Genomic DNA, 23,320 nt, shown 5'->3' on the forward strand with positions numbered 1-23,320 from the left:
GGATGAGAGAAGAATATTAAAAGTGTGAAAAACATGAGAGAACAAACATGAAAACCTTTTTTGCTGGGGTTATAAAATAACTACAGTGCACTGAAAGGTGTGAAAAATACCAGACAACAAAATATGTAAACATTTACATGGGGGGCAATAAAATGATCAGATTATTATTACAGAACACACTTTCTAAAAATAAATGTTAGTAGAAGCCTTTTATTTTGGAGCAGTGGGTTATTAAACATTATTTTTCGGTCACACTCGTAGACAATGAATTGGAGGTTACTCTCGACCATGTGCGACTGCAACTTTGGCCACCATTTTGGAAGACAAAACTTTGATTCGACCAACTCGAATAATCGAGTCAAAACTCAAAGGTGCTTGTTTCAATATTTGCAGTACCCCTGCATGCTTTAAGATGTGGGTGCCAGTCCACCCTCTGACAGATTTTAATTTTGTCCTCATGATTAAGGAATTTCATGACCCTTTCCGAATCCACAACTAGGCTGTCACAAGACAAATATGCACCACGTTAGTCAACTTCACTAGTCAACTGGATTATGTTTCTAATCCAGATATAGGCTATCAGACGATAAATATTCACCATTCTTCACTGTACCACTCAACACAAAATCAATTTCTAACTTCTGAATGGAATGCGAAATACAAGCACAAACAGGCTCATTGTGTTATTCAGCAATATCGCTGCTAACCGGCAAGCAAAACTGAACATTCATGGGGCTTGTTTCCGGAAGGTGCAATTTATCCTATGAAGTTCAGGAATTCAAGGCCTTTTCCCATTATCATGCAACTGTATCGAGGGCTCTTTCTTACCTGAATTGGAAATCATGTTGCTTTTACAAGGGATGACAAATAACAGTTTCAGGGCTAGGAAAAATGTGATCTACTAAGCAGTAACAGCGAAAATTCGTGACGCGATAAGTGAGGTATTTTTATGTACTGTAGATACGATGAGAATCGGGACTCAAATTTACATCGTGCTAAGTGGGAAAACGTGTTAATGAGGAATGCACTAACGAGTTTTCGCTGTTTTACCATCTCCAGATAGATAGGCTCATCAATCACAGTTCTTCTACATCCTTCTCTATATAGTGTATTGAGGGAAGTGCCAAAAACCTGTTCTGCAATACAATCTAAAGAAGTCAAAAGTAAACATCTAACCCTGGACATAATGTAGGTGTTTTACAAGTACAAACATTTGACGAAACTCGTTCTGTCTTCAAGTAGAGCTGTCAAAATGTGCTCAGTCTCCTTCCAGTTGTTGGACCAATCTCTGCTTTATGATTTCTGAGAATTCACTAAACAATACCAGCTGAATGCGATGCTAAGATGGTCCCTTGTGCAAGTTCACCACAAATTGCTTTTTTCAATAGGCAACAGTACTTGTTCTAATTATCGCAGTCATGGGATGTTAAAAACACCAAGATCCATAAGTATGCCGTAGCAGTCCTTTCATGAGATACTGTTTCATGAAAAATGCTTGATCGAGGATTTAGGGTTGATGGGACTGAAATTTCTGGACAGTTGACGCAGGAAATCTTTTCTTCAAGGAACGGATAATGCACAATGTTTTTAACATGATTTAATTAGGATGCTCATGGTACCACATGATTTGAACGAATAATCCGGGAAAAATTAGTTTCCGGGAATGAATAATTGAGGTTCCTCTTAAATAGGAAAAACACAATGACAATCCAGGATCAGAAGAGGGCAAAATAGAAAAAAATAAGGATAAGGGCAGTCTCCACATCTTCATACATTACCGTTTCGAGACAGATAGTCTCTGTCCTCATCAGTCCCATTTCTTCTATATCCTTCTCTTCTCAATCATTGATGAACTTGTTTCTCCTTCCTAGCTTTGTCAGGAGAGAGAGCTTCAATGTTCATGTAAGGCTTATATTGACAGATCGTACATCTTGATGTATTAGCTTTTTTTTTTAAATTTTTTTTTAAAGAAGGAAGCATCGTCGCCATAAGACCTATCTGTGTCGGTGCGACGTAAAGCAACTAGCAAACAAAAAAAAAAAAAAAAAAAAAAAGAAGGAAGCCATACTTCCAGTGTCGACTCAGTTAAATGTAACTTTAAAAACTTTTCAGTCTGTCGAACACACAAGTTCAATATAAACATTGCACATATACAAGGAATGTTATAGAGTAATATTCAGATTGAAAAACTTAAACAGTTACACATATTCATCTTCATCTTCTTTTTTTTTCTCCCTCTTCCCTTTTCTTGGAATTATCTGGCTTTATTCTTATCCTAGAGAGTTGAAAATGGTGCACTGAAGTAACTTGCCAGCATAAAAATTGCAAAGAAGTCATTATTTTAAATTGTTAACACATATGCACCCAACTGACATTGACAGGAATCCACCAATTTTCTGGAGTCAGAATGCATTCAGCAGGATTGCCCTAAAACTTCACGAACAAGTCAAAAATAGCTCTTTCCACAACGAATAAGGTGGTGTAATGGTAATAAGAAAATAAAGAAAAGAAGAAGTCATGTTTGATTGAGTAAGCCCTCCGCCATTGATGTCTTTCTTTCTCCTCCACTTTTCCTAGAGAAGAAGAAGAAGAAAAGGAGCAAAAGAAGTCATATTTGATTGAGGAAGCTCTCAGCCATTGTTCTTTTTCTTTCTTTCTCCACCGGGCGAGTTGGTCGTGCGGTTAGGCGCGCGTAGCTGTGAACTTGCATCCGGGAGGTAGGGGGTTCAAATGCCACTGTCGGCAGCCCTGAAGATGGTTTTCCATGGTTTCCCATTTTCACACCAGGCAAATGCTGGGGCTGTACCTTAATTAAGGCCACGGCCACTTCCTTCCAACAACTCCTAGGCCTTTCCTATCCCATCGTCGCCATAAGACCTATCTGTGTCGGTGCAACGTAAAGCCACTAGAAAAAAAGTTCTTTCTCTTCTGCTTTTCCTAAAAAAAGAAGAAGAAAGAAAATAATCAAAGAAAAGAAGAAATTATATTGGACTGAGGAAGCCCTCCACCATTGTTCTTTTTCTTTCTTTCTCCTCCACTGTTCCTAAAGGAGAAGAAAAAGGAAGAGTAAGCCCTCAGCCATTTTTCTTTCTTTCTCCCCCACTTTTCCTAAAGAAGAAGAAGAAGAAGAAGAAGAAGAAGAAGAAACGAAGAAAAAATGAGCCATATTTTATAGAGTAAGCCGCCAGGAACTGTTCTTTTCCTGTCTTTCTCCGCTGCTTTACTTAAGGAGAAGAAGGAAAGGAGAGGGAGAAAAAGAAGTGTTTTTGGTAATGGTTTAACTTCGCACTAACACATAGAAGGTTTTCGGTGACATAAGGATAGGAAAGGGCTAGGATTGTGAAGGAAGCGGCCGTGGCCTTAATTAAGGTACAGCCCCCAGCATTTGCCTGGTGTGAAAATGGGAAATCACAGAAAACCATTTCAGGGCAGAAGGCAAAGGAGCCGTATTTGATTGAATAATTCCTCAGCAACTGTTCTTTTCCTTTCTTTCTCCACTGCTTTTCTAATGCTCTAACAGGGTCACGGGTGCAGATCAGAATGCTTATGGATATTTAATCTGTAAGACAGAGCACGTACCAATCCACCTGCAGGTGCATTTGAGTTAAATCATTCAATTTTGTTATAGGTTATTTATGTAATTTTTACTATGTTGCCTGTTGCTTTGAAGTGATGAAGCCACATACATGTTTAACATTAGGCCTAAAATGGCTACGCGTCACTTCCGTCCACGGCGATCTTTCTTCTCCAATGTTTTCTTTATCTTCCTGTTTCTTTATTCTGTCCTTTAAGCTTTCATTTTCGTTTCAGAGCGCATAAGTCTTCTTGTAGCACTCCTAAAATCTTAATTATAGTTTCGTATGTCTCTCTTTCTTGTTGTCTGCCTCACTATCGGTTTGTTTACACTCGGGACACAGCCACTCACTTTCTTCAATATCAGTCCTATTTACAATATTTGCACAACGAAAATGGTACCATTCATCACACTTACGACACAGAATCCCATTTTTAACTACTCTTCTGCATTTGCCACATTTTTCACTGCATCTTACACCATTATCTACTACGGATATCACAGACTCACACACAGTAGTCGCCATCTTCTCAGTACTTGAAAGTTGAAAGTATGCCTTTGATTTGGAAACTTCTTGATAGAACCGTACTATCCTTCCACTGTCACATTTTGGCTTCACTGCCACCGCCCTCACTGTCACATCTTGGCTTCGCCACCGCCACCACAGAATCATTAGAGAGGTGGATTTGAAATCTTCTCAATGTAAAAGGGTATCTTCCTTGTGATGTCACAAACAACTGAGCTCATGGGGAGGAGGACAATAATGTTGGTGAAATTCCACTTGATGAAGTGGACAGGATGGTAGATATACTGCATTGTCATAAAGCAGCAGGAATAGATGAAAGATGAAGTGGAAAGGATGGTAAATAAACTCCATTGTCATAAAGCAGTAAGAATAGATGAAATTAGACCTGAAATGGTGAAGTATAGTAGGAAGGACCTGCCTGCAGTATCTGCTGGGTGGATTGAGTTGCTCAGCAGTTGCTGTTACTGGGCCCAAGCCCAGAAAAAAGAGGAGGGTTGGCTTAAAGCCACAAAATTACAGCCAGAAAATAAACATCTTGGGGCAATAAAGGGCAAATAAACATCTTGGGACAATAAAGGGCACGACGGTTCCACATGTTGGTGGCGGTACCCCAACAGTGGCTGTTTCACATGTTAGTGGCAGCTGAATAAATGTCCTTAGCGGCTAACAACCGTAGTTGTAAATCGGAGCTTGCTCCGCTTAAGGTTGATAACCTCTGACAGTCAGATATGGAAAAGTCTTTTAGTAAAAGAATTCCACTGTCCAACCCCTTAAAGATGGAGAAGACTACATCGGATTTGGTGGGTAGTCGCCTAAAAGACAAGAATGAATTTGAACACTCAAAAATACATACAGATAACCAAACACACAAACATAGAATCAAATATAAGCATATTAAGTACATTGCAACACACAATATAAACTCCTTACTAAAAACCAGAAAGTTCAAGAACTTCACAGATGAATTAGATAGGCAAAATAATCTTCTGGTAGGGCTCCAAGAAATGATAAATTTAACAGAAGATCCATTTGAATCTCAAGGTTGTAGAGTGTACAATGGGAAGCTAGGCCAAAGAGTCATGAAACATTGCCCCCACTTTGGTACAGGATGTATCATAAATTGGAAAATAATAGATTCCATAATTGATTTTAAAGCCATCTTACCGAGAATTGCAATTCTAACTTTACAAACCACAAATGAACTTTATACTATCATAAATGCTCATGCCCCTACCAATGAAAAAAAGTTTCCTAACAAAAACTCTGCCTAGAAGTCGATAATTTCTGGGATCTCCTTGATCAGACAATGAATAAAATAAATATATATGAATAACATCGAGATCCTTATAGGGTACTTTAACGCTTGACTGGGTGATGAAAAGAAGTATTGAGATGTAGTAGGAATGTGGGCTCCTCATAAATATACTAACAGGAATTACCACACAAACTTAAAACTTGGAAACATCCTGATTGGACAAGAGGGGAATGGCAGCTAGACCACGTATGTATGGACAAATTCTTTCACGAGGAAATCCACAATGTCAATGTTCTAAGAGGAACGGACACTGGATCAGATCATTAAATTAAAAGCAAGATCAAATTTACTCCATTAAGAAGAAAAAGGCAAAACAGAGTTGGAGAGAAAAGGACATACGGCCCTCATCAGTTAACCCCTATGCACCTGTAAGCGGACTGGTACGCACTCGAGCGCCTGGGCCAGGACTCCACAAGCGAACTGGTACGCCGGGATGCAAAGTCGCATATTGGAGACATTTGTGACATCTGTTGGCTTTTTCCGGAAACATTTCTAATTGAAACCTGTTCTTGGTGTATCAAAATGTCACCAGAGTGCTCTGATATGCTTCTTTGGCAAAGAGAATTGATTAAAATATCGATCGAGAAATTTGTATTCTGTTGTTGACAAGATGGCTGAGAAGGAAGTTGCTTGCTCGTGCGAAATGCTCAGTAATAGCGAAATTCAAAGCATATATTATGTTTTAGGCTCTGATTTCAGCAGTGTTAGTGAAGAAGAAGTTATTAGTGATCCTGTGCATGAATGAACACGAAATATATCACCAGAGATCTTTGACGTAGTAGTATTGTACGACATGGAATGCCGAATGAATTCTCTCCCGCCCCTCGTGATCCGATTGCGACTGCCGGATTTGAACCTACGATCTTGGTACCTGGATATGAACACTTTACCACTGATCCTCAGACTAAATCTTAATAATAATATTAATAATAATAATACAGCGAGTGAGACATACGGCTGTAAGTTCGTATTTGGGATATAGGTTCGAATCTCATCATTCGCTTACTCGTCATTTGTTTCACATTAGTTCCTTATTTCCAAATCAGGCAAATGTTAGGCTCATGTCGTATTGGTTTTCTATTATTTTCTTATTTCAAAATCAGGCAAATGTTAGGCTCGTGTCGTATAATTAAGGCCATAACACACACTGAAGAACTTCCGAGGTGAGATAAGTTAATGAAAAATTTAAGATTTCAAAGGAATTTTTTGTGTGTTATATTTCTGTATTGTTCTAGTTTTTGTGTCATAAGCAATAGCGTGGAATTTCTCAATAATATAAAACAGGTCCCGTGATAATACGTGCAGTCGATCACCCACCATACTGTTTTAACCCAAAGCTTGCAACACCCAGGTTGCATACTAAAAAGTTGGCGGATTCCTAGCAATGTCAGCAAAGGGCAGGTGGGTGCATATGGTTTAATCTAGAATACCTAGTAACAGCAAAAAAACAGGAACTACAAGATTAACAGACAATTTAGATGACCTAATACCAATTCTTAAACAGAATGCAGAAGATCTAGCTCCATTAAATCCAAGGAAAAGACATGCTTGGTGGACCTCTGGTTGTGATTGTGATAGAATGCATGAAGAAAGACATCAAGCTTGGTTGAAATTTCAAACCCACAAAACAGAAGAAAATGCCACTAACCTCAGGAATATCAGAAAAGAATTCACCCAAACTATTAGAAGAATTAAAATAAAATATCAGAATGATTTAATAAACTCTATTGAGAAAAACTATTACAAAACCAATTCTAGAGATTATTATAAAGCCTTTTGTAAACAATTGTGAAAATCCATCCTCCCCCCCCTCCACACACATTATTGTTGAAAAATAAAGATGGAAAAATAGTGCATAACTAAGGAAAACACAGAAATCCTGGCGGAAACATTTAACAAGCTTGTGAAAAGTGATGAACCTGAAAAGGTCTTATTAATTGATACACATACCCCGATACAAACTAAACCATAATATATAATCCCACCTACAGCAAAAGAAGTTGAAACACTGTTTAAGGAAATGCAGAACTACAAACCATGTGGAGAAGACCAGGCTTTTTGCAGAGATATGGAAATACGCCAGCAATGCGACTCAGACATCCCTCACCGGGCGAGTTGGCCATGCACGTAGAGGCGCGCGGCTGTGAGCTTGCATCCGGGAGACAGTAGGTTCGAATCCCGCTATCGGCAGCCCTGAAGATGGTTTTCCGTGGTTTCCCATTTTCACACCAGGCAAATGCTGGGGCTGTACCTTAATTAAGGCCACGGCCGCTTCCTTCCAACTCCTAGGCCTTTCCTATCCTATCGTCGCCATAAGACCTATCTGTGTCGGTGCGACGTGAAGCCCCTAACAAAAAAAAAAAAAACAGACATCCCTCCATATGGTATTACAAAAGATTTGTATATCAGAAAAATTCCCAGAACAATGGACAACAGCTATAATTAATCCAATTCATAAGAAAAGTGAAAGAAGTAATCCAGACAACTATAGAGGTATTTGCATCCTTTACTGCATGTATAATATTTTCTCTAAGATACTATATAACCAGATTAAAGAACAACATGATCAAGAGTTAGGTGAATACCAGGGAGGATTCAGACCTTGGAGAAACTGCTCTGAATAAATAATAACATTGAAGCTATTCATGACATATTACAGAAAACGAAACAACCCCCCTTCAATAACGTTTATAGATTTCAAAAAATCTTGCAACTCCTTTCACAGACCACCATTATTACAAATTTTAAGACATTTTGGACTTCACCCAAAGCTATTCATACTGATTTAACTTACTCTAACTAATACAATTTCTAAAATTAAGTTCAGGCCAGAACTTTCTGAACCATTCTTGGTAACAACTGGTTTAAGACAGGGTGCACTAGAGTACGTTGTGAGAGAATGGTCCATAATAATAATAATAGTAATGTTTTTTGCTTTACATCTCACTAACTACTTTTACGGTTTTAGGAGACACCGAGGTGCCGGAATTTAGTCCCGCAGGCGTTCTTTTATGTGCCGGTAAATCTACCGACACGAGGCTGACGTATTTGAGCACCTTCAAATACCATCGGACTGAGCCAGGATCGAACCTGCCAAGTTAGGGTGGTTTCAGAACATAGATGGGTTGTCAGGATAGGATTTTCAGTATGTGGCAGATAATTGAAAAATGCTACGAGAGGAATAGACAGTTGTGTTTATGTTTCGTAGATCTAGAGACAGCATATGGCAGGGTACCGAGGGAAAAGATGTTCGCCATACTGGGGGGTTATGGAATTAAAGGTAGATTATTAAAATCAATCAAAGGGATTTATGTTGACAATCGAGCTTCAGTGAGAATTGATGGTAGAATGAGTTCTTGGTTCAGGGTACTTACAGGGTTTAGACAAGGCTGTAATCTTTCACCTTTGCTGTTCGTATTTACATGGATCATCTGCTGGAAGGTATAAAATGGCAGGGAGGGATTCAGTTAGGTGGAAATATAGTAAGCAGTCTGGACTATGCTGACGGCTTGGTCTTAATGGCAGATTGTGCCGAAAGCCTGCAGTCCAATACCTTGGAACTTGAAAGTAGGTGCAATGAGTATGGTATGAAAATTAGCCTTTCAGAGACTAAATTGATGTCAGTAGGTAAGAAATTAAACAGATTTGAATGTCAGATTGGTGATACAAAAATAGAACAGGTCGATAATTTCAAGTATTTAGGTTGTATGTTCTCCCAGGGTGGTAATATAGAAAATAAGATTGAACCAAGTTGTAGTAAAGCTAATGCAGTGAGCTCGCAGTTGCGATCAACAGTATTCTGTAAGAAGGAAGTCAGCTCCCAGACGAAACTGTCTTTACATCAGTCTGTTTTCAGATCAACATTGCTTTATGGGAGTGGAAGCTGGGTGGACTTAGGATGTCTTATTCATAAGCTAGAAGTAACGAGAATTATTGCTGGTACAAACAGGTGGGGGCAATGACAGGAGGGTACTTGGAATGAGGAAATAAATGCTAATTTAGGAATGAACTTGATGGATGAAGCTGTACACATAAACTGGCTTCGGTGGTGGGGTCATATGAGGTGAACGGAGGGGGATAGGTAACTTAGGAAAATAATGGACTCTGTTATGGAAGGTAAGAGAGGTGAAGGGAGATCAAAATGATGATGGTTAGATTCGTTTTCCTACAATTTAAAGATAAGAGGTATAGATCTAAACGAGACCACAGCACTAGTTACAAATAGAGGATTGTGGCAGAAATAGTAAATTCACAGAGGCTTGCTGACTGAACTCTGAAAGGCATAACAGTCTATTATGAAGAATTATACATACATACATACATACATACATACATACATACATACATACATACATACATACATACATCATCAAACTGAGTCTAACCATTGTCGTCTTGGCCTTCCTCTACTTCTCTTACCCTCCTTAATAGAATCCATTATTCTCCTACGTAACTTATCCTCCTCCATTCGCCTCAAATGGCCCCACCACAAACGCTAATTCATGTGTACAGCTTCATCCGTCGCGTTCATTCCTAACTTAGCCCTTATCCCCTCATTCCGAGTACCCTCCTGCTATTGTTTCCACCTTTTTGTACCACCAATCATTCACACTACTTTCATGTCTGTTACTTCAAACTTATGAATAACATATCCTGAGTCCACCCAGCTTTCACTCCCGTGGAGCAAAGTTGGTCTGAAAACAGACCGATATAAAGATAGTTTCATCCGGGAGCTGATTTTCTCCTTACAGAATACTGTTGATCGCAACTGCGAGCTCACTGCATTAGCTTTACTACACCTTGATTCAATCTCGCTTGTTATACTACCATCCTTGGAGAACACACATCCTAAATACTTGAAACTATCTACCTGTTCCAGCTTTTTATTCCTAATCTGACATTCATTTCTCTTGGATTTCTTACCTACTGATATCAATTTAGACTTCGAAAGGCTAATTTTCTACCATGTTCATTGCATCTATTTTCAAGTTCCAAGATGTTAGACTGGAGGCTTTCGGCACAATCTGCCATTAAGACCAAGACGTCAGCATAGGCCAGACTGCTTACTACATTTCCACCTAACTGAATCCCTCCTTGCCACGTCATACCTTTCAGCAGATGATACATGTAAACTACGAACAACAAAGATGAGAGATTACAGCCTTGTCTAACCCCTATAAGTACCCTGAACCAAGAACTCATTCTACCATCAATTCTCAATGCAGCTCAATTGTCAACATAAATGCCTTTGATTAATTTTAATTATCTACCCTTAATCCCATAGTCCCCCAGTATGGCGAACATTTTTTCTCTCCGTACCCTGTCATATGCTTTCTTTAGATCTACGAAACATAAACATAACTGTATGTATGTAGTAATTATTTGTTTGACTGGGTAGATCACACTTCTAACGTACTCCTCGTAAAATTACATGGACGTTCCTTACGAGATATGATGCGATTACAGATGTTAATGATCTCATGTATTGCATTAATACAACATTTGTGAATATTTCATAATTACAAGGTACAGACGTATCATGTTCTTGCATTGCATGAGGCGGACGGAGGAGACAGTTCACCTCTCTGTGTGCCATCATCGGAGCTACAGTACGGCCTGTACTTCACAAAGGCAGTGGTATTGTTAATAGAAAAGAAGTGTAAATTCAATAAAGTTGACTCTCTTTACTGTTCTCTGTGAAATACAATTTTCAGCTCGTGTTAAGTTTGCCCTTTATTATTGCAGGTCTGTCATAAAATGTCATCAATGTTTTTGTTTATTGAACTCGTAATGCTGAAAACTTGATTTGTAGTAAGTACTCGGTACTCCAGAAACATCACTGTGTTATTAGCAAACAAAAGAAACAAAAAGGAATATCCAACTCGCAGAATTACAAATAAAAAATGTTTCTGCTATTTGTGTTGTAAGAAAGAAAATAATATCCTTAAAATTTCTCAGTTTTGCGGTAATTGTTCAATTTTAAGTAACTTGACATCCTGATAAAGTTTGCTTTTCTACATCTGTCTTTTCTTTCTTCCAGTGCTTTTATGCTAGGTTTTTAGTCTGGAAATTTGAGTCTGTTAACTCTCTTTATTTTTTCAGTTTGCTGGCTGTGGTGTGGAAGAAGGAAGCTCAAGTATACTTATTATTTGCCACTGTGGGACACTATTCTCTGTTTCCTCTGCTGTTCACATCCTTCGAGCTCCCCATCAAGGTTCTTCTGCTCGTGATACATTCAACATACGCATTCATCAACTTGTCCAACCTATTTGATCTCCAGCAGCATCGGAGTTTCAGCCTTCCCCTCCTTTCTACTTGGGAGTCGCTTTATGTGTTAGGTCTGATCCCGCTCTTTCTGTTCGAGAATGTTGTGTACCCATGGTCAGGTCTGGACACGCGACTGCCCTTTCTGGCTCTCATGCTCACTTCCGTGTATTGTTCTGTGGGTGTTACGTACTCATGGATCAAGTACTATTGGCACTTTTTGACGATAAATGAGGTTAATCATAAAAGAAAAGCACATTAACATTTGGACCTCAAGACCAAGATATAGATTTACAAATGTGATATTTTTGTGATGTGGCAGCAATGCCTGTGGTGGCATTTAAAATATAAAAATGAAAGTAATGAGGGTTACTTCACATTGCAGTTATAACCATAAATTGATTATATAAACTGAAAGGAATATATAATGAAAAGACAGGGCATTTATTTATTTTATTTATATTTTATAACCATTTTCTTCTGCACTAATACATGAAAAAGAATTTCCCAAGTAATCTATTGCTGAATAGGTTTTGTTTCTTTTTCTCCAGCTGACTTGATTGCTGTCAAAGTGGTTTTTATTTTATCTTATGACTGGCTCCATGGCTGAGTGGTCATTGTCTTGGCTTTCAGTCCTTGGGGCCCCGGTTTTGGTTCCTGGCTGGGTTGTGGGATTTTAATTGTGATTAACCTCTTAACATGAAATATAAATATATAAAACCCCGAGTAAACTCGGGAATGTCACTCATTGATCGGTACCTAATTTAAAAGCCCGAATATACTCGTTTCTTGTTGTTTCTCAATATTTCTGCCAGATGTTCATGAAATTATTACTATAGGGTCCTATTTTTGCCAACAGATGTCTCTGACTCAACAGTAGTGGATGTCGGTGACTCAGGCAGTTTGTTTTCGCAGCTTTCCCGTATTTGTTGCTATCTAAGTGTACTTTGTCTGTTAGGTGAAAATGGAGAGTGAAGAAGGGTTTGACTTTGAGTTTAGTGAGTCTGATAGTTCTAAAGAAGTTTTTGAGGACAGTTCAGAAGAAGAAAGTGGTAGTTCTAGTTCATCTGATTGTGATATTGCAAGTGCCAGACAGTGGTGTGAAATTGATACTTCCGGAACACAACCACCTGCCCCACCACGTTTTCCTTTCAAGGCTAATCCTGAAATACATTTCCAGCCGTGTTGTGAGGATGTTATGCACTATATTAGTCAGTTCATTTTATAGATATTTTGGTGACCGAGACTAACAGATATGCAAGACAGACTAATGCTTCGGAATGGAAGGACACAACAATTGATGAAATGTATATTTTTATCGTGCTGACAATACTGCAAAGCATTGTAAAGAAACCTACATATCAAATGTATTGGTCCAAGGCACCTATATTAGCTACACCCATATTTCGTCAACTTCTTCCTTTTCGAAGATTTCTTAACTTGAAGAGGTACTTACAGTTTTTGGATAATAGTACATATGTTGCAGAAAATCATCCACAACCTAAACTAAACAAAATATGGCCTATCCTGAATCACATGTCTATTAAATTTGGAACTGTGTGTACCCCGGAAAGGGATGTGACAATTGACAAAAGCTGGCTGCTGTATAAAGGACGATTGGGCTGGGTCCAATATCTGCCTCTCAAGAGAGCCAGATTTGGTATCAAAACATTCATGCTGTGTGAATCAGCTACAGGTTATGTTTGGTCCCTGATCATATAGACGGGCAAGGGCTCTAAATTTGATGATGACTACAAACATTTACCCATGTCATCACAAGTTGTTATGACACTGATGAAACCCCTGCTGAATAAGGGGTACTGTCAGACTGTGGATAACCATTACAGTTCTCCCCAACTGGCCGACATTCCGATTACCAATCGCACAGATAAGTTAGGCACTGTGCACCCCAATAGAGCAGATATGCCTCCAAATTTCCGGAGCACAAAACTCAAGAAGGGCGAGATTGCAGCATTCCAGCGAGGTAAACTGACTGCAATAAAATGGAAAGACAAGAGAGATGTCTGCATCCTATCTACCATCCATAATGCAGAAATGGAAAGACGTGGAGGACGGAAAAAGGAGGTTGTGAAACCTAAATCTGTATTCGCTTATAACGAAACAATGGGGGGTGTTGATAAAGTAGATCAACACACTGCTACTAACCCCCTGCTATGGAAGAGAGGAAAAAAGTTTTATAAGAAGATATTTTTTCATGTCTTGGAACTAGCAGTATGGAATGCTTTTGTCCCCTTCAAAAAACATGGAGGAAGGACGAATGCTGTTGACTTTCGTGTGGCTGTCATTGAGAAAATGATTGCACAACATCATAGAGAGGAATTTTCTCCGAAAGCAGCAGGTCGTCCTTCAACAAAAGCAACCCCAATGTGACTTATTGGCCTAATTTTTCTTCAGTGATTCCTCCGACGGATAAGAAGCAAAACCCAACAAGGATGTGCAGGATGTGAGGCAGTGTGCGCGATGCTAGAGGGAAGAAGGCACAAAGGGAATCCAGGTAGATGTGTAAGGAGTGCGATGTAGCATTGTGTGTTGATCCTTGTTTTAGGGCATTTCACACAGCCACAAACATATGAACAGTATTGAGTGTCATGTTGTATTACCTGCCATCTGTTTAGTGCTGTGTTATTTATTTTAGAACCTGTAAAAAATATCACTAGTATACTCAGGATTTTAAAACAGGAACTTTTCGGTGGCTTATGTTTCATTGTTACCACTGTCATTACTTTTCAATAAATAGCCCATTTTAACAATAAAAAAATTAGGTAAAAAATCACAATTTTGTAAATAATTGGTATGTTAAGAGGTTAATTCCCTCTGCTTAGGAACCGGGTATTTGTGCTGTCCCTAGTATTCCTGCAACTTACACATACCACACAAAACATTATCCTCCACCACAATAACACAGTTTCTCATACACGGAATGCACTGCCCAACCTTGTTGGATAGTCTACCGTACAGTACTAGGGCTGCTCCAGCTGTAATAGCCACAGACGATTGTTGTTATTATTATTATTATTATTATTATTATTATTATTATTATTATTATTATTATTATTATATGAAATGTATTTAAGGTTGACTTATTTTCTGGAACTGTAGCTGTGTTAATCTTCTTCTACAAAATTGATAAATACTCTATTATTTCCAGTTTTAAAAAATTGGTTTTCTTTTCTAGACTATGAGTTCAAGAAAGGAGAGAAAATGAATTATCTTGTTACTTTTTGAGTAAGGTAAAATGTTGATACTTGGATGCAAGCATGTGAAAATCCTTTTATTTTACTTAAGATTCAATAAAATATCTATTTATACATCATATCCCAGGACACTAGACAGGATGGTCATTGTGGTTTATGCCCTGTAAAATGAGACAAAACATTGGAAAACTTGATGCTGTGAAACCATCTTGTCTTGCTTTCTTTCAGATTTGCCTGTGCAAACAAAGGTGTAAAAGTGGCCAGCTGCTAGCTACTGAGAAGATAACTTTGCCTGATCAAGTTATCAAATATTCTAGAATTAAGGTGGTTATTATGTTTAGCATAAATGGAGGTTGTTTTCTTCTTTATCTTTAACAGTGTAGAGTAAATATATTAGATACACTGCCTATTTTCACTCCAGTTCATTATTGTTATTTGTTACTGTTATGGATCATGGAGATAATGGACAAGATGTACTATACCCCTGTATTAATGTATTGACAATAAATGAGAGTAAAATTCAGGCCAGTGAAATGAAGTTCCTGAGGAGTAGGGTAGGGAAGACAAGGAGAGACAGAGTAAGAAATGTTGAAGTCAGAAAAGAGATAGGGGTAGAAAAACTGAGTGATAGGATAGAGAAGAATAAATTGAGATGGTTTGGACATGTTATGAGGATGGAGGAGGGAAGGATACCAAAACAAGTGTTAGAGGCTAAGATAGAAGGACAGAGGGCAAGAGGGAGGCCCAGAGCAAGATGGATGGACTCTGTCAAGAACAGTGTAAGAAAAAGAAGACTAGACTGGAATACAATTACTGAAGAGAAGTGGTGGAAGGAGAGGCAATGGTGGAGAAGTGCCATCAATACCCCGACCTAGCAGGAGCTGGACAAGGGGAAATTAAAACGATGAAAATGATGATGACTGTTGTGGATAGGTCGTGGTAGACCCTGGCAGTGGCCAACACGATCACCTGATCTCACCCCTCTGGACTATTTTCTGTGGGAGATATATCAAATCTAAAGTGTATGAAACTGAGCCACAAAATGCTGAACAATTACAACAATGAATTTGTGAGGCCTGTGCTGCAGTGATGCCTGAAATGTCAAGATGTGTCCATGCAGACACTGCAAGATGTGTTCAGCACTGCCTGCATGATCAGAGACATGGTTTTGAGCATATCTATTATGAGTAGTTGTAAAAGCTGAAAATTACAGGCCAGTCAGTTTGACATGCATTGCATGTAAGCTTTGGGAAAGCATTCTTTTGGATTATATTAGACATGTTTGCGAAAATAATAACTGGTTCGATAGAAGGCAGCTCGGGTTTAGGAAAGGTTATTTCACTGAAGCTCAACTTGTAGGATTCCAGCAAGATACAGCAGATATCTTGAATTCGGGAGTCAATTGGATTGTATCACAATTGACTTGTCTAAGGCTCTGTCTTAATGTAGATGTTCTTCTTTGCCTAAGTTCTGAATAGATTTTTCAAAATCTTTTGAGGAGCAACTCCTGTTGGAGAAATAATTAGTCGGATGATCCATACCTTCTTAATTTTCTACAAATTTTAATCCTTTCACCTATTGCTCTTAATTCTCAATGTTCTCAAGATGTTCTTAAAATTTTTGTTCAGCTGTATCAATTATAGTCAAAAAGTGCTAGTTCTTATCCATTAGCATGATGTCAAATGGTTTTAAGTATTCCTTCACATCTGCATACAGTACACGCAACTTTTAGTGATACCTGGTTTTACGGGGGTGAGGAGTAAGGAGGGAGCTCTCCTAGTTCCGGTAATACTGCCAACTGAATGGAAATGAAAGCTGAATTGAATCGATAGTATAATCGATCGATATGAATTTTCAAACCTTTATTATCTTAAGCCAACAATTGTGTCACACACACATTATATAACATTATATAACATTTCTCAAAGCAAATCTTGTTCCTAGCATAAATTCTATATTTTGGCTTTGCTGTGTAAACAACAACAGTACTAGTACGTAAAGTGTACGCCAGATGTCTCACGGCGATGCATACTCGATTCATCATTTGTGTTTCAAAACTTGCCTATACGAATCTTGAAGATAACCGAGATCTACCGAGGTATCACTAAAAGTTACGCGTACTGTTCATTACATTGTAGGACATGATAGCTGAGTACCATTATCACTGGTTTCTCACAAAAGCAGCTGAAATTTTACTTCCTGTAAATCGGTGTAGGATTTTTGAAATGAGAAACTGGAGTTTCTGTAGCTGTGATCACAATAAGTTGTTGCTGTAAGAGTCTTTAAGAGAAATAATAATGATATAATAATATATATTATATATATATATATTATAATAATATAGTTATGATATAGTTATGGATATTGGTGGAAAGCAGAAACTTACAATACAAGTACAAGATCAGTAATACACTTATAGAAGAAGAAAAAGAATCACATAATCTAAAATCATCAGAATAACAGCTCCACTGGTCCACAGATGTGAAAGTTAGCAAAACAGTGAAACTGGTTTGCATTTTCGAAACATGGCTTTCAAGTCTCTCCACATGCATCTGATATCATTGACTCGCAATACCATAAATTTGTATGATACTTGTAGCTCTTTAACCTTTCCTGAGATGTTTAATCATTTCTATTTTCGGGGATACTCTCAACAGTACTTCCTTAGCTGTTGAAGTCAAACTGGGGTCAGCACAGTGCAAAAATTAAAATCTAAGCAGTAACATGATGCAGAAACAGAGGTTATATTGCAAACAATCAACTCACCACCTTAGTCATAAACAATGACTGAAGTCCGTGACTGCTGCTCCTGCCACTTCACTACTTGTGCGAGGGTAGTGGTGTGGTTTTAACTGTGTGACAATTAGCAGAAACTAATGGTTAAAAGGGAGATGGATAACTGAGATTTTTAATTGTTCTTGAAATATTATGGCTGTTGGTTATTATTTTCTGTTTGCGAGTTATGACCAAGCATGGTGTTTGACTGTCTTTGTAAGTTTAGTTATCACCTTGTTGCAGTTGTTGATTCTAGTCATGATTCAGATAGGACTCTTTGTATTTTTCTGATTTAAATAAGAAAGTCGATTGAGACAAGTACAGTGCAATATTATGGTAGTTAATAAACTATTCTCAACCTGTCTCTCAGTGCACAGTATCATTACATTATGACTGCAGTGTGAATATTCCTCACCTTTATTTTAGATGATGATGATCTTTAATTGTAAAAAGTGTGAATGTTTTCAACTTTTTAGAGGTATTTTACATAAATCCTTGAATGTTTCTTTTGGTTTTTCAGTGTTGTGTCAATTACAGGAACATGTACAGAGAAATTGTGTTAGTGGCATTATATGAGAGTTTATTTGGAATCTGAACTGTAGTTCATAAACAGTAGAACCTCGATTATACGTTCCCGGAAACTACGTTTTCCCGTATTATTCATTCAAATTACGTGGTCCCGCGAGCTTCTAATTAAATCACATTGTAAAAATCCTGCATTATCCGTTCCTCAAAGAAACGATTTCCCGGATCCACCGTCCAGAAATTTCAGTCCCATCAATGCTAAATCCTCAATCATGTGGTTTTCTTGAAACTGTATCTTACGAAAGGACGGCTACGGCATACTTACGTTGACGTCCTGTCATTGCAGTAATTTGAGGAAGTACTGTTCTGCAAAAACCGATCGGCGGTGAACTTGGAGAAGGGATCATCTTGGCATCGCATTCGGGTGGTATTGTTTAGAGAATCCTTGGAAATCATAAAGCAGAGAGTGCCCACAACAATTGGAAGAAGACAGAGCGCATTTCGGCAGCTCTATTTGAAGGCGGAACGAGTTTCGTCAAATGTTCGTACTTGCAAAACGTCTACATTATGTTCAGGGTTAGATGTTTATTTTTTACTTTTTTCGAGTGTATCGCCGAACAGATTTTTGGCATTTCCCTCAGGGCACTGTATAGTCACTGCGCTTTCAGGCAGGAATTGAAACTGCTCCTTCTTAAGTAAAACAAATTTAGTATTTTAATATTATCATATATGATTATGTTATCAAGACCAGAACAGATGTTGCACCTTACATACATAAAGCCATGGGAAGTTTTTGGGACTATAAAAACCGGCGCACGTTACATTTAAAACCTTCGTATCATTTCGCACTCGTACAGACTTTTACAGCGAGCGTGCTTTCCAACTGAGCACAGGGTCGTAAATAATCGTAATTTCGGAAGTGTTAATTATATTTTTTCTCTTTCCAATTTGATTGTAATTAGTGACTGGCAGAATTGAATATAATGCATTCATGAACTTGAGAATCGATACTTATATTCGAAACCATATTCTCGAGTTCAACATAACCTTGAAAAGTTGGTGTAGGCCTAATTTATGCAGTACAAGATTTCCATAAACTGACTAGGAACAGTATTCCGGTGACCAGTTTACAATGGAAGATTAAAAAAAAAGTATTTTGCCATCATGTTGGGCACTTTTGTATCTAATGTGCTTCATTTTATTAGATTAGAGAATTAAAAACTGCTTGTGGTCGATTGTTGTTTGGCTTGGCGTTACGGGTATTAAGTTACAATGCAAACGTAACGTAACATAAACTTAAAATTAACGTTAACTTAGAAGTTACATGTGATAAATATTATTTTTGATCCGTATTGATGATATTTGATTGGAATAATAACAATAAGTTAATTTATTAATTTGACCACCTAATCAATACAGTTAATAAATTAACTTATTGTTATTATTCCAACTTAGAAGTTAGTGGCCATGTTATCTAATGGAACCATTCACAATGCACCAACGTAAACTTCACTGTGAGTCCGTAAAATTAAGGAATTGCAAACTCCAACTCTTGCGGTTAATTTTACGTTAGCTTTCAGAACCAGCCAATCAGAGCAGATGTAAACATTGTATTTTATGCACGATATAATGACTTCTTTCGATGAAACACTTGTAATTCTCTTTCAAAATAATCTTTGTGTGTATGTATGATAAAAGGAAAAATAATTACAAAGATGCTGTACCAAATAATACGTGGAAATAAATATCCTGTAGCAATGAAATCTGATGTTAAATGGCAGGAGACTAGCTCGCAGCGCTGGCGAACGGACAAGAGACAATCCCTGTCATAGATAAAACAGTGTTGCTGTATATTTCTTGACATAATGACGGACTACTAGTTTATGTAAATGATATCATCCAAACAAATAGATCCAAACTTCTCATCGGAGTGTGATAGCTAGGGGCACAGGAGACCTTACACTTCTTTTTTATTAGAAAAAAAATCAAATCGTAAGATAATGTCAAACAGTTCAGGTTTCATCCACATGTACAAAGCGAACTGATGAGGGCATTTCTTACAGTAGATTACCAAAATCGCCCTGAGATAACCTTCTTTGATTCAAGGGATGACCTCATTTTCTACACCGTTGCTTAGTTCGCCTTTTCAGGTACACAGCTCCCAGGAGCAAAGCAAGAGATGTTTGAAGTACTGTAATATGAATTCCACTACCATGTTGTTTGATTCCATTGTGGTATTAAAATATAAAACTGCGAGATAGCCCAAAACTTCCGTACTAAATAACATGGCAGTGTTTTGATTGGCTGCTGTGTACTCTTTACGTTCATGTTACGTTCCTCCATTGTGAATACCTCAAATTTTACGTTAATTTTATGGTTACGTTACGTCGTTAAGTTTACGGTTACGTTTGCATTGTGAATGGGGCCTTAGATTTTTCGAAGATTTTGGCTGATCAAAGTTGCTGAACTGAAAGAAGTTTTCAGAGGAATTTGACAAAGTTTTCAGAGGAAACTGACAAAGTTTCCCCGGTAAAACGGAATGTAAAGTTTTGAGATTTTTACGTCGCGTATACCTGTAATTAATGTTTGAAGCCAGCCCCACGGTCTAACTTGCCTGCCTCTCACCCGGAGGGCCCGGGCTCGATTACTGGCCAGGCCAGGCCAGGCATTTTTACCTGGGTATGAGGGCTGGTTCCAGGTTCACTCATTCTACGATTACATTTAATTGAGGAGCTATTTAATGGTGAGATGGCGACCCCGGTCTAGAGAGCCAGGCATAATGGCCGAGAGGCTTTGTCGCATTGACTATGCGTCACCTCGTAATTTGCAGGCCTTCGGACCGAGGGCAGTCGCATGGTTTGGTTTAGGGGCGTTTTTGTAAGAATATAAATATACATATTTAATTTTTGTATGTTATCCAAATTGTTGATGGTCATTCGTTCCCGCATTTTCCGTTTTCCTGTGTTGTACTTTTTTTTTTTTTTTTTTTTTTTCGTGGTCCCTCCAAAAACGGATAATTGAGGTTCCACTGTAGTTTAAGCTCAAATATCCATCATCAGCATTCCTAAGATTGGTAATAACCTGTAAGTATGTTGGATGCTTAATTAGCTCTGAACTGCAGTCTCTATTTTTCTTATTAGTATGTCTTCTGTTTGGTTCTTGATAATGTGAAAAAAATTCTTTTAACACATTCACTGCCATTCTCTCCAGCTGGGGTTTAAATGTCCTGTCCTGGGCATTTAACACTAACAGCAATGACAAGTATAGAAACTAAACTAAAAAAAGTTAAAAACAATTTTAAACCATTCTATGAAATTTTTAGGTTACATTTAGTACTGCCTCAGGATGTAAAACCTTATGTATCAGTGATGGTGATCTGTCCTGCCACTTGGTTGCAGTAGCACATGCATTGTTGATTAGGCCTAAGACACTCTCTCCTTAGTACTGTATTGTCATTACTTTCTCTCGCTTTCATCCAAACAAATTACTAAATCATTTTCAGTATCACAATTGGTAAATACTTCTAACACTGCACTAATTTCACTTTCTGCTAAGCATTTGCTCCTATTGCATGGATTAATGGCCATTTTCATCAACATGTTAAAAGCGTAAGTTTACAAGTCAAAGTATTTTTTGATGAAAGAGTAATGCATCGTGATATAAAAATGTATTATATCCTCCTTGTTCATCTGTGAAAATTTGATTACATTTGCTGCTATCTCTTGAAAAGATGTTCCAATACATGAAGAAATGTATGAAAACATCCATGGATGTGATACTGTGTAGGCTTTTGGGCTTATGCCGTGTCAAAATAAGGTGAAATTCTTAACGTTTCGCAGGGAACTGTGCCGTGCGTCCTCAGAAGAATCTCGACTGTCCACGAGAAAGGCTTCTTAAACAAGCCTATACAGTATCATGTCTTTAAGTACGGGCCGTGAAAGCATTAATGACAACATCCATGGATGTGGTTGGCTTTAGTGGCAGCAGTAACCTAAAATGTTCACAGATGTGTTTGGCAGTCAGTGTGTTAAAGAAAGTGTTTCAGATGGAACATTCCAGTCATCTATCACTAGAAACAACATAACAAATCATGGGTTTACTAGCAAAACACATTAAATCAATTTTTGAATGTTCTTTATTTTTACATTGCCCTATTTTAGATACTCTAACAAACCCATTGTATAATTTTAAAGAAATATTCTCATTCTTAGAGCAAATATTGAAAAGAATGAAATCAATCAATCAATCAATACTGATCTGCATTTAGGGCAGTCGCCCAGGTGGCAGATTCCCTATCTGTTGCTTTCCTAGCCTTTTTCGAAACGATTTCAAAGAAATTGGAAATTTATTGAACATCTCCCTTGGTAAGTTATTCCAATCCCTAACTCCCCTTCCTATAAATGAATATTTGCCCCAGTTTGTCCTCTTGAATTCCAACTTTATCTTCATATTGTGATCTTTCCTACTTTTATAAACGCCATTCAAACTTATTCGTCTACTAATGTCATTCCACGCCATATCTCCGCTGACAGCTCGGAACATACCACTTAGTCGAGCAGCTCTTCTTCTTTCTCTCAATTCTTCCCAACCCAAACATTGCAACATTTTTGTAACGCTACTCTTTTGTCGGAAATCACTCAGAACAAATCGAGCTGCTTTTCTTTGGATTTTTTCCAGTTCTTGAATCAGGTAATCCTGGTGAGGGTCCCATACACTGGAACCATACTCTAGTTGGGTCTTTTTTCTCTTTGTGTTCGTGAATGTGAAAAATGTCTTTATTTTCCGGGCTTGTAGGCCGTGGTCTAGGCGTGTATGGTGATCCCGACGTTTCATTGACTGAGAGCTTCGTAGCCATCGAAGTGACTTGGAACCCTTGAAGGTGCCAAATGCAGTTTTCAGTGAAACATCAGGACCATCCTCTGCTCTTAGACCACAGCCTACAAGCCCAGAAAATACAGATATTGTTCATAACGCCAGCCGTGAAAGTTCAACTGCTGTATGTTTCTGAATGTGTTTTGCTTGTAAACATACAAAATATAGCACTACATTTGATAAAGATGGGCATTCATTAGGCTACCCAGGTGGCCTCTGAGCTAAGTGATAAAGTGCCTAGATCTTCTACAGGA

The 23,320-nt window shown here is 38.1% G+C and overlaps 1 protein-coding gene across 2 annotated transcripts in view; it reads left to right on the forward strand.

The window, feature by feature from the left end:
- Nucleotides 1-18,214, forward strand: part of xit (ALG6/ALG8 family glucosyltransferase xit) — a 221,739-nt gene extending 203,525 nt beyond the window's left edge. For both annotated transcript variants that reach the window (XM_067142719.2, XM_067142718.2), the window contains exon 8: nt 11,518-18,214. In XM_067142719.2, the coding sequence (XP_066998820.2) occupies nt 11,518-11,941 (424 nt within the window). In that variant the 3' untranslated portion in view covers nt 11,942-18,214. The remainder of the gene's footprint in view (nt 1-11,517) is intronic.
- The last annotated feature ends 5,106 nt before the right edge of the window (nt 18,215-23,320 follow it).

The sequence above is a fragment of the Anabrus simplex genome, chromosome 3 (assembly GCF_040414725.1).
Source record: "Anabrus simplex isolate iqAnaSimp1 chromosome 3, ASM4041472v1, whole genome shotgun sequence".
Lineage (NCBI taxonomy): Eukaryota > Metazoa > Arthropoda > Insecta > Orthoptera > Tettigoniidae > Anabrus > Anabrus simplex.